The sequence below is a fragment of the Vulpes lagopus genome, chromosome 5, assembly GCF_018345385.1.
Source record: "Vulpes lagopus strain Blue_001 chromosome 5, ASM1834538v1, whole genome shotgun sequence".
Lineage (NCBI taxonomy): Eukaryota > Metazoa > Chordata > Mammalia > Carnivora > Canidae > Vulpes > Vulpes lagopus.
In genome coordinates, this window is record NC_054828.1 from 40,656,621 (window position 1) to 40,673,184 (window position 16,564).

The 16,564-nt window shown below is 37.7% G+C and overlaps 1 protein-coding gene and 1 non-coding gene across 3 annotated transcripts in view; one reads left to right on the forward strand and one right to left on the reverse strand.

Moving 5' to 3' along the window:
• The window catches only part of EFEMP1 (EGF containing fibulin extracellular matrix protein 1), a 60,138-nt gene that overhangs the window by 13,662 nt on the left and 29,912 nt on the right, over window positions 1-16,564 (reverse strand). For both annotated transcript variants that reach the window (XM_041755480.1, XM_041755481.1), the window contains exon 5: window positions 3,615-3,737. In XM_041755480.1, the coding sequence (XP_041611414.1) occupies window positions 3,615-3,737 (123 nt within the window). The remainder of the gene's footprint in view (window positions 1-3,614; window positions 3,738-16,564) is intronic.
• LOC121492237 lies at window positions 15,969-16,075 on the forward strand. The gene has a single exon (XR_005988147.1). It is a non-coding gene; the product is annotated as a U6 spliceosomal RNA (small nuclear RNA).

The window sequence follows — 16,564 nt, forward strand, 5'->3', positions numbered from 1 at the left end:
AAGCTTTGGTTTGCATTCTGCAGTTGAGTGAGATGTTAAAAACAAAGACTTCATAAAGCTGGTTGAGTGGGTTGAGATTTAAAGACAGAAAAGTAATTAAGACTATTTCACATAGATATGAGAATATATATGTCAGTTCTGGGATCCAAAAGGTTATCTGTAATGACAGAAGTAAAAAAGCACTATGGAAGAACTGATTGATGTAGCATAAAACTAAGAGAAAGGAGGTGTGGTCTACTGCTCAGCTGCTGACGTTGCCCAAGTCACATAAACGCTTGGTATCTTGATTATTTCTTTTGTAAAATTTGGATACTAATGCTTGCTATGTGTATCTTATGAAGTTTCCATGAGAATCAAATGAAAGAACACTGTGAAAGGAATAGGATGCTAAACAAATTACCTCTTGAGACTGCCCTCTGACACTCTGATGAAGTGTTCCAGGCTGTGTTCTTCTCAGATAAATATTTCCAACTATAAAATGGTCAGTTGAGAACTTGCGGAGTAGGATTAACATCTTAGAAGCATAGTAAAATTTCATTAACTCTACACTTTGCGACAATGCTAACATGACGTGTGTAATTAAAAAATAACAATTATTAATGTACAATATGAGACTGTACACTGTACAATAGAAGACTGTACAATATAAGACTGACCCTTATGGTAAAAAACAAAAACAAAACAATACTTTATGTTGAGTTCTTCTGTCTAAAACTGTGGGAAGTGGTAGGCTCAAGTGGCCTCAGGATAACCTGAGATGAATCTTTGTTCTGGCAATTACTAGCATGGTCTTCTCAGAGCTTCAATTTTCTCTTCTGTAAGTGATAATACAACAATGTGGTAGACTTGTTGGGAGGATACCATGAAATTATAGGCAAATTTCCTTGCAAAAAACAGGTAAAAATAAATGGCAGCTGTTATTAATAGGCTGCAAAATATATTTGATTTCACTTGAATACTGAAATCAAAGGTAATGGCATTGACATGGCTTTCCACCTCATTTATTTGAAGTGTCTGCTCAAATGTCACCTCAGGGAGGCCATCTCTGTCCATCCATATAAAATGGCTTCTTCTGTCCCATCTGTCACCTTTTCCTGCTTTCTATTTTTTGTGGCCATTGACACTCCTTGATATTGTGTTATGTGTTTATTTGCTTCTTGTCTGTCTCCCTCACTATAAAGCATGGCAAATAAGACCTGTCTTCTCTTCAGATGAAAGTAGAGTATTTTTGTCGGTTCATTGCTATGTGCTTAATGCCTGGAACAGGGTCTGGCATAGTAGGTGCTCGATAAACATTAGTTGAATGTGTGTGCAGACTTCATATTGATTAAGAGCAATTTTAGCATAGCTCATCCTGTACCCAGTATTATAGCGAGGGACCCCTACTGACAGCTAATTTGTAAAAATAGTCCCTCCTAATAGCTCCATGAGGGACATGATTCTGTAAAATATGTTTGCTCACCATGAAGGCCCAGCACTTAGAACAGTATCTGGTGCACCATCATGGTGTACCAGCACTTAGAACAGTGTCAGTAAATACTTGATAAATAAATCATGCATGTCTTCTCAATCAGTGAATACCCACTGAATCACTGTTATTTGCAAGCATTGTGTTTGGCACTATAGTCTTATAATGATGATAAATACATACTTTATACTCTGTCTAGCATGAAGAATGGCACGGAAACATATTATTGCAAGGAATGGTAAGATCAACAGTAGAAAGCTGTACAAGGGACAGACAGAGCACCATTCTACTCAAGTGGCCTGCTGACCACTGTTGGTTCATGGACTATTTGGAACAGCCTGCTATAAATAAGTATAGAAGTTGAGAATATGTGTTTAGGAATAGCAATTTGGTGTTGCTACAACATTTTTTATTATACTTTTAGTAGTATTGATCTACAATAGACTGGAAATTAAAAAAAAAAAAACACTCATCAAGGTTTGAGAAGTAGTGATGCAGAGGAGGGAGGAACTAATCATATCTGGGTAAATCATGGAAGACTTCCCAGAGGAAGTGACCCTGAACTGGGATTTGGAAATTGAATAGGAGTTTGCCAGGGCAAACATGTTTTTGGTGCTAAAAGAGCTTAGGTAGAGGCAATAAGGTGTGACATTGCATGATGTTTGTGCGGAACTTTAGTAGACAAGGCTGCAGTATAATATTTTTGCAGGAAGAATGGTGTTGGTACAACAGAACTGGACAAGGATCTGATGGAGGAAGACCTTATATGCTCTGCTGGCAAATGTGGGTGAGGGGAACAGCAGAGAAGCCCCATGATTAGATCTGGATTTAAGAATGTTTCCTGCTACCAGATCCTATAGGGCTATAATCACACATTTTATTCCCTTTAATTGTTCCCATAGTAAGTTGAGTTGGTTCTTTCTCTTTACCTTTTATAGCCTCAATTGTTTATTTTCCTGACTAATCCATTGGGCAAAACTTTGGTGCCTGTCCAGTTTTCCACACAATCTTCTAAATCACAGTTTTAGTCACACAAACCCTGGGCCTTCCTCAGAGGCTGGGCACTCACCCCAGCACCTGGGCACAGCCCCATGGCGGGCAGAACCGGGTCCTCAAGGAGCTCAGTGTGTTGACATCTCGATGTCAAGAGCTAACATTCTCAGGCGAAAATTAATTCTAGCTTCCTATCCCCATGTTCCTATCCCCTCTGTTCTAAAGAGAAAATAAGGACTCTTCACTGATGTATGTTAAACGGTAGTATGTAAATCACCATGAATATCACATGAATACAACTGACACAGGGATTCAATTAGGACGTTTTATTCCTAGTGCTGGACCCCATGACAGAACCTGGAACACATTTACTTTTTACTGTTTACTTATTCGCCAGTCAGCCTCTTCATACTGTGTTCTTCCTGCCAATTGAAAAAAAAAAAATGCACGGAGCATCTACTTGGCAGGCACTTTTTCAGGTTCCGGAGAGACAGCAGTGACACAAATCAGACCTGGCTCCTGTCCTCAGGTAGCTCAAGTAGAGCTCTCAAGTAGAGGCACACGCTATACTTGGCTTTGCCTTTCCAGCACTGCACCCACTTGCAACACACCGAATGTTTAGTACACGTCTGTTAACTCATCACACAATAATAGCACACAGCTATTCCGTGCAATACTTGCCTCAGCTCGGAGCACTCCCACACATGAGCTCCTGAGTATGTAAGTCATTTGTCTAAAGCCTCAAAATGAGTTAGGAGCAGAGTTGGGATTTGAACTTCATTCATGTGCCCTATAAGCTATGCTATTTTATGAACCAGTGAATGAAGGTCACATCGTCAATGTTTTGGTGCTGTGGCCACCAAACAGCTAATTTAAAATTATTTCCTTGGTTGCTTTTGTGGTCTCATTCATACTCCAAATTTCTGCTTCTGCTTAGTCTAACATGGAACCAACATTTTGAAATCCAGAACGTGCTCACCCTTTAAGGTTAGCTCTTTCTTATTAATGTGGAAAATGGTTCAGTAGTCAATGACAGAACAAGCAGTTGGAGTTATCATTCTCCAAATAAATATGAATGCTTTGCTTTGAATGACGGGTTTAAACAAGTAAGAGGTTTAGGATAGAATTTTGCTTACTGCTCTGCTGTACTTACCTACGCACTGGTCTCCCCGCTTCTGGTACCCCTGGGGGCACTGACAGGCAAAGGAGCCTCGTAAATTGATGCACACTTGGTCGGCTCTACAGTTGTGGGTCCCTGCAGTGCACTCGTCTATGTCTGGTAAAGACAGCCGGCACAAAGTTTGAGTTGGTTGTGCAGATGTTACTATTTCCTCCATTTAAAAAAACCCCGAAGAAGTGTAGCTGACGCATAAATGACATAAGTTTCAGGTGCACAACATAGTGGTTAGACAACACTATACGTTACGTTATATTCACAGCAAGTCTAGCTACCATCTGTTACCATACAATGATACTATTGCAGTATTATTAACTATATTCCCTATGTTGAATTGCCATCATACTTTTTTAAAAAAAGATTTTATTTATTTATTTAACAGAGAGAGAGAGAGAGAGAGAGAGAGCATGAGAGAGACAGAGTAAGCAGGAGGAGTAGCATAGGGAGAAGCAGGCTCCCCACTGAGCAGGAGCCTGATGTGGGGCTCCATTCCAGTACCCTGAGATCGTGACCTGAGCTGAAGGCAGACACTTAACTGACTGAGCCACAGAGGTGCCCCATCATACTTTTTAAAAAGAAATAAAGTTTTCACTTTATTAAAGCAATACTCTGTAATATTATATTAGAAATGTTTAAAATGATAAATGATTTCAAACATTTGGAAAATAATTTCATAGATGCCAGTGTGTACGACTCAGATTTAACACATGCTAACATTAGCCATGTTTGCCTTGGCTCACTTTATTTTCAGAAATAAAACATTCGAGACATAACTAAAGCTTTACTGTATTCTTATCTTTTTATCTGCTCACCTACCACTGTCCTGGTGGGTGTGAATCCTTCCCTGAAAGGTTTTTATACTTTAATTATATAGATATGCATCCATTAGAATATACAGTGTTGTGTTGCATGCTTTAAAGCATAAATAAATTGTATAATACTTGCTTTTTCTACACAATATGTTGCATTTGAGATCATTTACATTGACAAGTCTATAAAGAACTGTCCAGTAACCAGGTATAAATCAAACTTTAATACTATGTATTTCTTGTTGCCTTTTAATTAAACTTTAATTGCAGGGGTGCCTGGGTGGCTCAGTTGGTTGAGCATCTGACTCTTGATTTCGGTTCAGGTCATCATCTCAGGATCATGGAATCTGTGTAAGGCTTCCACGCTCCGTGTGGAGTCTGCTTGAGATTCTCTTGCCCTCTCCCTCTGCGGCTCCCTCCACAGCATGCTCATGCACATGCTCTTTCTCTCCCTCAAATAAATAAATCTTAAAAAAAAAAAAACCCTTTCATTGCAAATTTCAAAATGCAAAGGATTCAACTTGATGATATTTCTCTAGGAGAGATAGATTGGTGTAGTTTAAAATACATATTTTCCCAAAGCATTTCATATCAGTTTAAAAAGATATTTTCCCAAAGCGATTCTTTAATTTACTAAATGTGCCCAAAGGAGTAGTAGACTATAATTTTAGAAAAGTAAAAAATGCTCATCACAATATAATGAATCTGTTATAATGAGTTTCTTTGGAATAAAAGGTGATATGAATTTATGCATGTGCATTTATATTACGGTGATTTATAAGTGAAATTTAATTTTGCCTTTTCAACATTACCTTCGCATTCAATAACTCTCTCACATTACGAAGTTAAGTAGGTGAGTTAAGAAGATGAAAGGATTATGTGATTTTGGCATTCTTCAACAACGGAAGGGTCTAAGCTTTGTTAAAAAAATATCATCAAACTTGGAATTCCTAGATGACAAATTTTGCATAAAAACTAAGACAGGCTTAGGGAACCTTAGATCATCAATGTGGTAAAACCAGGGTGGTGCTTTGGAACAAACAGTGGGCTAAAATTCAATACAAAAGATGAGCCATCAGTAATTAGAAGGTATTTCTCAATTCCTGCCTTCCTTTAAAGAAGCTCAGAGAGTGGCTTCTGCTGCTTTTCGCTCTATTTTCAGGGAGAACTGCTGTACTCACACTACCAGTGTAAGAATGTGGGAGATTCCTGTGGTAAGAGTTGTCCTCTGATACTGGATTTGAACGATAACAGACATTTTTCCCAAAAGAAAGAGAGAGGGGAGGTGAAAAATACTTTAGGGATGTATGGCCATTTATTGGATAATACCCTATAAAAGCATCTACCTGATTCTTTGAACCTGGTTTTAAAGTTTTGGTGAACTTTTTTTTGTTACTGTTTTTTATTTTTGTTTTGTAATCCACCGTCATCATCATCATCATCATCATTTTCAAATCAGTGATTCTAACTCTGTCCTTTGTAAGGTACCATGCAGAGGCGCCACGATCTTTTTTTGAAATTATCTGGTCTTTTTTCTGTCTTTTATTATATTCTCATACGCACTTGATGAAAACATTTCTACTGGGGTTTCTTTCAGAGCTTTATGACTCGCTAATGCAGAAATGACAGCAGAATTCCTATTGTTTTATGTCAAGAGCATCTGCCAGCATTTGCAGTGATAACAGCCCTGAGAGATACCGAAATGTGAGATTCAGATGTGGCAAGTTTCCTCAGTGCATGCTGGCAAAAGATCAAGGACTGGGGCTGTCTGCTGCATTTTCTAAGGGAGGCCTCACCAGTGACTGTGGCTTTTCTTTCTGAGACCTCTCTGCAAACTGCCTCCACCCCATTGCATTCCCTATATCCTACAGTTTCCTTCCTACTTTCTCATTCAGTTCTAAGGCTCTTTGATAAATAAGCCAATATTTCCAGTGGACTTAATATATCAATTAAATAGATTTTAAACATAAAAATTGTGCTACCTGGACCTACTCCTTCTTAAGAACCAGGTTCATTTACCTTCTGAAAAGGATTATTGAATAAAAATATTCGGTGAGTTAAAATAACTTAATAATTTTAAAAAATCACTGCCTTCACTGTCACTATATTCTTTTCCTTTCTCTATCAACAACAACAACAACCAACAAAACCGCAATAGCACTCACTGCACCTAACACCGATGGATGATATTTTTAACACACTTTGTACATACTTGAACTCACTTTAATTTTTGGATGGGAAACTTCCTGAAATTCAATAAAATACAACTTCATGAAATCCCCTTCAAGAAATTATTCCAAAGAAGTTGAGCATGTGCTTTGTCATATACCTGGAGCTGGATCTTCTAGGATATGAACTGACTACATTTTCATTGAGAGCTTCTCTAAATCAAGTTGAGAATATTTGTCCTCTCCTTTGCTCTTAGCAGTTTATCTAATAACACATAGACAAATAGGGTTTCTTTGTATTATCTTCGATTATACTGTCAATTCATACCATTACTTAAGTGACACAATTTTATTATTTAAAAGTTGCCCTTTGAGACCCTGTTATTATTTATTCATAGAGCATATGCCATATGAGAAAGTCATGTAAGAATTGTTATGCCTTGTTAAAGTCTTTTACAGTTTATTCTTACAGGATTTTATTTCTAAGTAATCTCTACACCCAAGATAGGGCTCAAACCCATAACCCAGAGATCAGGAGTCGCTTGTCCCACCAACTGAGCTAGCCAGGCACCTCTGCACTCTTCCTTTCTACTTGTATGCATTTCTGTTTGTCTTAAATATCAGAGAGTTAACGTGATGAGTCACTAAAACATACATCTATGTCAGAGACTTGAAGCAGAATATACATTCCTGTGCTGGTGTACCAGAAGACCTCGTTTTCCCAGGCTTTTCGTTTAGAAAAGGCTTCTGTGGTAGGAATATCCTGAGTGGCAAAAGCACTGCCTTATTCATAAGGAAACAACTCAGGTCAGTCATGATTTCCCTGGTAATCTAGGAAAAAGTACTCCAGGGAGAGGAGTTTTTGTTTTGCTTTTAAACTATAATTTATCCTCGACAGTGAAGCTCACTAGGTTCTTAAGCAATCAGTTAACACCTTCCCTGGGCCCTGGGCCCAAGCACATTGAGGATGGGGTCTACATCTCACTTTTTTTCTGTATTCCTAATGCCTAGCAGAGTACATGAAACAGTGGGTTTTCAATAAATGTTTGTTCGATAAATGGATGAGTGAATGATAATCGTGTGCTGGGAACTGATGCCTAGAGTTTGAGGGAAGTAGGATCAGTGTTTTGTCTTATGGAACTAATCATTTACAAGAAAGAGTAACAGGAAATATGTGAGAAACAGTAAAACGAGCACGATGTCAGCACATGGAAACTGTAGGAAAGCAATGGTGTTGAGAGGTGCAGAAACTAGGAGGCATAAGGCAGCAGCAGAGGTGGGTGGCTGTGGAAGGTGTGCCAGGCCAGGGGAGTTTTGAGCTGCATTTTGAAGAAGGTGAGGAGGCTCTTTCTAGGCAGGAGGCAGGCTGCATTAGAAAGCATCCAATAAAACCAATGTGGTCTGCAGGACAGCTGGAGTCAGCATGACTGGAGGGGCTGTGTGTGAGGAGCCTGCTGCAGTGCCTGCTTGAAGGTGCTCATAAAGTGGTAGCTCAAGTCATAAGCAGGGCCTTAAAGGTGGGATTGGAATTTGAATTGGACACCACGGGGAGCAGCTCTGAACTATGCAGACACAGCCTAATGTAAACATAGCCAAAGAACAAAATAATAGAGTGTGCTTCCTAAAATATCACAACACGTAAATCAACTCACATTTCATCATTCTAATGCATTAAGAATAGCTAAGGGCAGTATTTGGTGATTCCCTCATTTTTCAAAAATGTGCCCACACTCTCCCTCCTAGTGATTTATACTGTTGTAGGTCCCTTTCTTGCTGACTTTGGCACCATCATTGCTTCAAATAATGCAGTCTGATCTTTGCTCAGCTCTCACTCCTAGCCTCTTTATCACGCTGACCCGCAGTCTATGGAACCACATATTTGGTTTCCTCTCAAAAGTTAATGGAGGTGACTGTGTCCACATCTCTGTGGTGTCCATTAAGTCCCTGCTTAGGCCCTCATTCTCTATGTTTTTGGCTCCTTCCCGTCATTCTGACTCATATTTCCCAAACCCCTGACTCATGCTGCTTTCTCTCTCTTATGCAACATTTTAATCTCTGCAATGTTCTTTTCATAATTTGATAACTTACCACGACATGGACATTCAGTGTGTTTTCATGGGCAAACATTTTCTGTACCTTAAATGCTTTAGATTACCATTTAGACTTCGCTGCTTTAGGTTTAAGGAATAGTTCAGAACTACTTTGGAATAAGCCACCACTGACCAGGGAGGAGAACACCGTGAATAGAAGGAAGGGACTGAAATGATTTTGCATCTGTCACTGCCCAGGTGATCTAGGACCACGACATCAATTCTTTTCTCTCTGTTTCTCCGTCTGTAAAATAGACTGTTCATCCTTAATGACACAAAGATTTTTTTTTAAAGTTCAGAATCTTCAAAATATATCTTTTTGTCTCTAGACTGTAAATCCTTAGAGTAAAATATCCGCATCTTTACTAGGTCTGTGGGGAGCACTGTGCATGCTTTGTGAATATTACTTGGTGCTGTCCTTTGAGGTCCTGTGGTTAAAGCAAAGGCAGTGGTTAAATTCAAGTCGCTGCTATTTCTTCATCTGTGTGGATTTACATTCTTATATCTTCTGCAACCATACGAATTTAATCTCATAAATGGAGTAAAGTAGAAAAAAAGAGGTCAAGGATTCATGTTTGCTGTGAGAAGGAGCTACTTTATTCCTAGCCACTTTCCTTCCCTCCTCCCACCTATCTACCCTCCTTCTTTCCTTTCTTTCTTCCTTTTCTTAACAACTTAGATAGATAGCCATCTGTTCAGAATAATTGGTCCTAATCCTTTCTCATGACAGGATGGTAAATTAGTTCTCAGCACCTTTTCTATTTACTCTATAAAACTTTTCAAATAAAAAGGGCTCATTGGGTAAGTATCTTATTGTTATTTTGGGTCTTCATCTTATTTTTCAGTACAATCCTGGAAAGTGGGCGCTATCTCAACAAGTGCTGAGAGCATTGCTGTTTTACTATTGCTTCATCCATTCATGGCTCCTATTAATGATAATCTGAGTATTCAAGACATTAAATTATGTTGCTTAAATTTTGATTAAGAAAGAGGTGTGTGATATTTTATATAACCATACACAAATTTGTTAAAATTCTAAAATTAACTGGTGTAAAAATAGGTAAATGCTTAGCAATATTTAAACATCTATTATTTGGTTAGAAAATTAGATCAGTGAGCCTCTGATTTCATCCTGATAACAGCTCAGTGGAATAAGTAGTCACATCATGCACAATTTGTGGATGAGGCAGGAGGATGTCACTGAAGTGTAGATTTGTGAGGTAACCTGCCTAAGGTCACCCAGAGTAGAAATTCAAACCCCAGATTTCCATTTTTGTCCCTGCAATTTTGGTCTCCAGAAAGACTTATTTCCTAAGAACTCTGGATAGCAGGCCTTTAATTATAGTTTTATATGTATATGTATATATATTTAATTTTTCTTAGAAGTAAAAAGAGGGTCGTTCATCTGTAGTGCCTAGATTCCTCCCTTGTGTCTTTCTTCTACATTAGAATAACATTCATAGCTCTCCAAGTCTTCTGTTTCCCTCCCTAGTCCTTAGCCAATTATCAACAATTTTTGTCAAAGACTTTCTATTTCCCTTGCTGCTTCTTTCATAGTACTGGAATCAGATTTATCTGGGCTAAATGCCCAGTTCTAGTTAGCTTTTCACCCTTCTGAAATTATCAGCTAGAATTCGCCCAAGCTAAGCAGTTCTCGTGGAGAAAATAAATACTGATATTAAGTAACAAAAGAGAACTGTCTTCATCTATGGCCAGCACTAGATTTATAGTTCTAGATTCTTATCTGTTCTGGCAAAACAGATTGTTAATAATTTGGTGTGCTTTAAATGATAAACAAAAATATCACCAAAATCAACAAATATCAGCCTCACTGATAGTTCATTTCTTTGTTTTATAAAGTGGTGAATCAAGTGTTCTGGAAGTCCTTGTCATTGCACTGTGTTCTATCAGAACCTTGAAATATGCTGTTCTCATATGGAAAAATTATGCTACATGTACGGAGTTGCTTTTCCAGCAATGATGACTGATTTGCGCTGCAAATTGACCTTTTCTCACCCAGTCTCCTCTGTGGCTAGTGGGGTTCATCTGCAAGACGATGGGATGAGGTTAGACATGCAGTTCATGAACATGGGGAGAAAACCAAGTGGCACACATGACCAGTTCAATTTGTGACTCATCTGTACTACACACAGACCAAATGAACCAACTGCTCATAGGCTAAAACAGAACAAGCAAGGGAACAAAGGCCTTACTTATTCTTCAGCTCTTTTTGCAACTGGCAAAGTGAAGCTTATTGTTTTCAGAATATTAAGGAAAAACATTTTCTACTGATAAATGATTGCTAATCATCAGGAGTGTTCTCTGGCATCTCTTGAGTATGTCATTCCCAGCTAAACTTCCTTTTTTTGCTTCTTAAACTTAATTATCCATTAAAAACATGTTTGGGAAAAGATGACTCTGGTATTTGGAGTGATATTACAACTAGTCATCAATCCACAACCTTGTGGAGGTAAAAAAACTGTATTTTGTAATAAGTAGCACCATTAATCTTTGCTTTAGAGTGGCTCAATACCAGGAATTAAAGATGGTCTGTGTGAAAGTTCAAGCCCAGTCTATACAAGCTGGAGACCAGCTTCAAACTGGATGGCTTTCAGAGGAATTATGATCCCATCTGATTATGGGATGCCTCTGAACTGACATTTTAATAACTGTAGTTTCCTGGTGCCCTACCTCTTTACCTCGATCCTCTCGATCACCTTCCATCCCTAGCTCTAGATCAAATCCCCGGAGTGCAATGAACTGAATGGAGACTACATTCAGCTGAGTCCACCAGGCCTTGCCTAAGCACTGTGACTTGATTCCTGGCCCCCTCCGTGAGCCTTGCAGCCAGATTAGTCAGTCTCCCTAGCCCAAAGCACACACATTCTTGGCTTACTCCTTCAGGCCAATCATCGCTTGAGGTCGCACAAGCCCCTGGCTATGGCAATGCCAATTATAACAAGCATGGCTTGGTGACCTCCTAATTGTATGAAACCAATTACATTAAACTTGTTGTTCATTCAACAATAAACAGCTTTTGTGCCCACTAAATTGGGGCATACTACTAAATTTGCTGAGTGTAATTTGGCAATACTTCTCCAAATCATTAACTGCTTAAGGCTTTTTAAATAAAGCATATCTTTGTGCTTCTTGCCTTCAGAGCATGTTACTTTCTTGTGTATATTTTCCTACCCATTTCATTACATCTTACTTATGATGTTTCTGCACAATGTTTCCCCATATGCCTCAGGGCCCTTATGTTTTTCTGAATTCCAAATGAAGCAGAGAGGTAGGATGAAGGAGGGGTGGAACTCACCAAATTTGCACTAAATTCCTTTCTCTTTTTGATTCAAAATTCCAGCACAATGAAAAGCAATGAAAGGATAAATATGTGAGTAAATCTAAATGAATAGTGACTGTATAAAACAATAATAGGAAGGTCTTTGGGGATTTATAACATATTTGGGATTTATAACATATTTGGGATTTATAAAATATTTATAATTAAAATACACGAGAATAATAAGTTGGAAGGAGGGTAAATAGAGTTTGAAGATCCTTGCATTGTCAGGGAAGAGGTAAAACTACTAATTTATTTTAGACTTTGATAAATCAAATATGCATATTAAAATACCCCTACGGGAAAGCTAAAGGAATAGTAAAAGCATCTAATACAGGGGAGAAATGGAATAATACAAAATGGTCCATTATTTTAGAGAGAAGGCAAGAGAGGAAAGAAAAGGAAACTAAAATGTGCAGAACAAATAGAAGGCAAATAGTAAAAGGGTAGTTTAAACCTAATCATAGCAATAGTTGCATTAATGTAAGCAGACTGAAAGATCTTACTAAAAACCGAAATTCTCAGGTTGATTATAAAAACAAAACCTAAATATGCTGTTTCAAGAGAAACAATTTAAATATAAGGATGAAAAGAAAAGATAGGTTGAAGGAAAAAAGATGAAAAATGTACTATGCCAGCACTTATTAAAAGAAAGTTGGCTTTGCAATATTAGTATCAGACAAAGTTGACTTTAAGGGAAAAAAAGATTACTAAAGAATAAAAAATACTATGTAACAAAAGTTTTGGTTTATCAGGAAAATGCAGAAATTCAGAATTTAACTGCATTTAATCACACAGCCTCCATATAGATAGACAAAGCACAAATAGGTAAAACTAGAGGGAGAATGAATACACACAATTACACTAAGAGATTTTAACATACTTCTCTTAGTAACTAAATGAACAAACATACATTTTCAGAAATGAATAGAAAATATGAATAACAGATGACAAACTTTGACCTACTTGATATAACATGGAACACGGGACAGAATACATATCCTATTCAAGCATTGCGAGAATGTTAAAAGAAAAGGATTATATGCTGGCCTTAAGGAAAGTCTAAATACATGTCAAAAATTACAATATATGGATTTTTGTTCCCTCACTACAATGCAAATGTGATGGAAAAGACAGCAATTACCACAATGAAACTAGAAAAATCCCCCTTTTTTTGGGAAAAGAAGATGTACACTTCCAAACAACTCATGGGTTAAAGAAGATAAAACTGAAATTTGAGACTATATCAAACTGAATGAAAATGAAAATATCACATATGAAACCTTTTTGGGGAAAAAAGGGCCAGCCCTTCAGAAGGTTGATAACCCCTCCTTCTCTCTTTACATCTCCTTCTCTTTGCCCCCACTCTATTCAATTTAAGAGAGAAGAAAATACAAATAAGATTTGTATCTGAGATAGTCTGTTATGAAAGTGAACTTTAGGGTTTTGAAGGGCCACTTAGAGAAGAGAAAAGTCTTGATCGTATCTTTCCAAGGGCAGAACTAGAATAAAAGGGTAGAAATTTAAGGAAGGCAGATTTTAGTTCAGTCTGAGAGAGGAACATGGTTACTAGACACTTTAATATATTAGGAAGTAGTGAGGTTCCTATTATCAGAAATATGCAAGTGGTGCAATGTGGATCTCCATAGTGGGTGGGGATTTGACCAGTTATCTGTGTTTAAAAATGGTGTTAAGGCACTGCATACAAACATGGCAAAATGTTAACGATTTTAGAATCTGGATGGTGGGTGTTCCATATTCATTGTACTGTGCACTCTACTCTGAGTTTGAAAATGTTAAAGAACTGAAAAACAGGGCCCTTGGGTGGCTCAGTTGGTTGAGGGTCTGACTCTTGGTTTTGGCCCAGGTCACCATCTCAGGGTCTTGAGATCAAGCCCCAAGTTGTGCTCAGCCCAGAGTCACCTTGTCCCTCTCCCTCTGCACCTCCACTAGCTCTTTCTCTCTCTCTCTCTCTGTCTTTCTCTTTGTTGAATAACTAAAATATTTAAAAAATTGAAAAATAGAAGCCACATCGACCTGAATATAGAAAGTTGTAAGGATTCAACAACATTGAATGAATATCTGTGCCTTCTCTCATTTGACACAGGACATACATACATATATCTTTGTTGAGTTGCCATGTTGACATTGATGCTTTCATAATTTATCCTCTAATATCTGAAAACCTTGCTCTATGATAAAGTATTGCCAGGAAATATCTCATCTTAAACAGTTATTTATTTTATCCCTCTTCCTTGAGCAATGTGGCAGTTAAAACCCAGACTTATTATTCCTTGTCCTGTATGAATGTTTTTTCAGGAAGGTAGGCTCTACAGCTTTCTAAGGCATAAGATTATTCAGTGACTAAAATGTTAAATTTGAACAACTATTGGCTTATGTCCAAATGCTTCATATACTATTAAACTTTTTTTTTCTGTAACCATCTGCATTCTGTGAACCTTCTTTTTTTGTTTTTTTTTTTTACATTTTTAAAAAATTTAAATTCAATTTGCCAACATATAGTATAACACCCAGTGCTCATCCCATCCAGTGTCATCCTCAGTGACCATCACCCAGTTATCCCATTCCCCCCACCCCCCTCCCCTTCTGCAACCCTTTGTTTCCCAGAGTTACCAACTTCTTTTTTTTTTTTCCAACTTCTTTTTTTACTTTAATTTATGTCTCTTTAGGTTTCTGTAACCCTTGGGATTTGGCATTTACAGAAACACCATTATTTCAATTGTCCTCAAAGGACTAAACTTACAAATCAGGAGTGGGAATTATCCTTAACAATTAGAGTATTGCCTTAGAATCACAAAAAAATCCCTGCTTTCCTCTTTAAGAAAGAGGGCTTTGACTGCAAATTTATTTGCTACTTCAATCTGTTAAGCATTTTTATAAGCTGTATCTTCTCATTCTTTACATTTCTGATGCCTGTATTGAAGGATTTTGGAAGTGTCAAATGTGATGTGGTTTGGAAATGTCAAGTCTTTATGTGGACTCATATGAATATGTATCTACATTTATGAACCTTAGGGGTGTAGGTAATTAGAATATTCTTAAAATAGTTGTGTAAAAATCAATGATAGTCCATATTTTAGCAATTTCCTCCTCAGTTTCACTCTCAGTTCTTAAAACATTTTTTCTAGAGTTATACAATCTCAATTTATTTATTTTTTTAAAAAGATTTATACATTTATTCATGAGAGACAGAGAGAGACTTTTTCTAGAGTTATACAATCTCAATTAATTAATTAATTAAAGATTTATTCATTTATTCATGAGACACAGAGAGAGAGAGAGAGACAGAGAGAGAGAGACAGAGAAGCAGGCTCCACGCAGGGAGCCCGATGCGGGATTTGATTCTGGGACTCCAGGACCACGCCCCGGGCCGAAGGCAGGGGCTAAACCACTGAGCCACCCAGGGATCCCTACAACCTCAATTTAACTACAAGGTTTAAGACAGGGAAATTCAGAATGCTGGCTTACTTAATAGTGGGGTAGCTGACATATACCATTAAACTAAGTGAGATTTGACTTTTTGGTTTTGTTTCAAATTGATACTATAGTTGTCACTTTTTCCCAAGTTATTCATGAATTATCATGCATGTTTGAATTTAACTTGCTTATAACTTGTGCTGACATATATAGGCTATGGGATAACCTCCTGTCTATGTGAAGGCACTTTCAGTGCTGTGAAGTAATAGCATTCAAATAACTCCCATGAGTTCAAGGTACCTAAAGGCAATAGAGAACTAAAGAAAATATTGTTCAATAAAACTATTGAGCCTATGAGTGTTTCAATCCTACAGATTTCTCAGGCTAGCATATATAAAATAGTCTTTGGACTTTTAAATGAATTTGGGGCATTTTACCTTACATTTCCATCAGAGACAAAATTATGTTTGGACTATATATTCTCCGTGTTTGCTTCAGCAGCACATATACTGAAATTAGAATGATACAGAGAAGATTAGCAGGGCCCCTGTGCAAGGATGACTGGTAAATTTGTGGACTGTATGTCCTTTGAGATCTCTTTCAGTTTTTTTTAAAAGTTTTTATTTATTTATTCATGAGAAACACAGAGAGAGAGGCAAAGACATAGGCAGAGGGAGAAGAAAGCTCCTTGCAAGGAGTGTGATGCGGCACTTGATCCCAGGACCCTGGGATCGTGACCTGAGAAGGCAGATGCTCAACCACTGAGCGACCCAGGCATCCCAAAATCTCTTTCAGTTTTAAAAATCTGAAATTAAGGTTCATTTTACTGAATTCCTGGATTCTGTTGTAAAAAATATTCATTTTCCAGCTCTTACCTCTTTTGCCTTCTCTACCTTAAAATATTGGATCCTGGGAAACCTGAACAAATATGCTCTTGTTTTTTTGGGGACCATGATCATAGGTCTCTATTTCTCCCCCACCCTCCTTTTTTTCATGTTTCAGCAGTGGCTTCTGATTTGTAGAATCAAAGGAGGGTCTAAAAATGGGCTCATCTTTCAGGATTAAATGGCTCTGTTAGCAG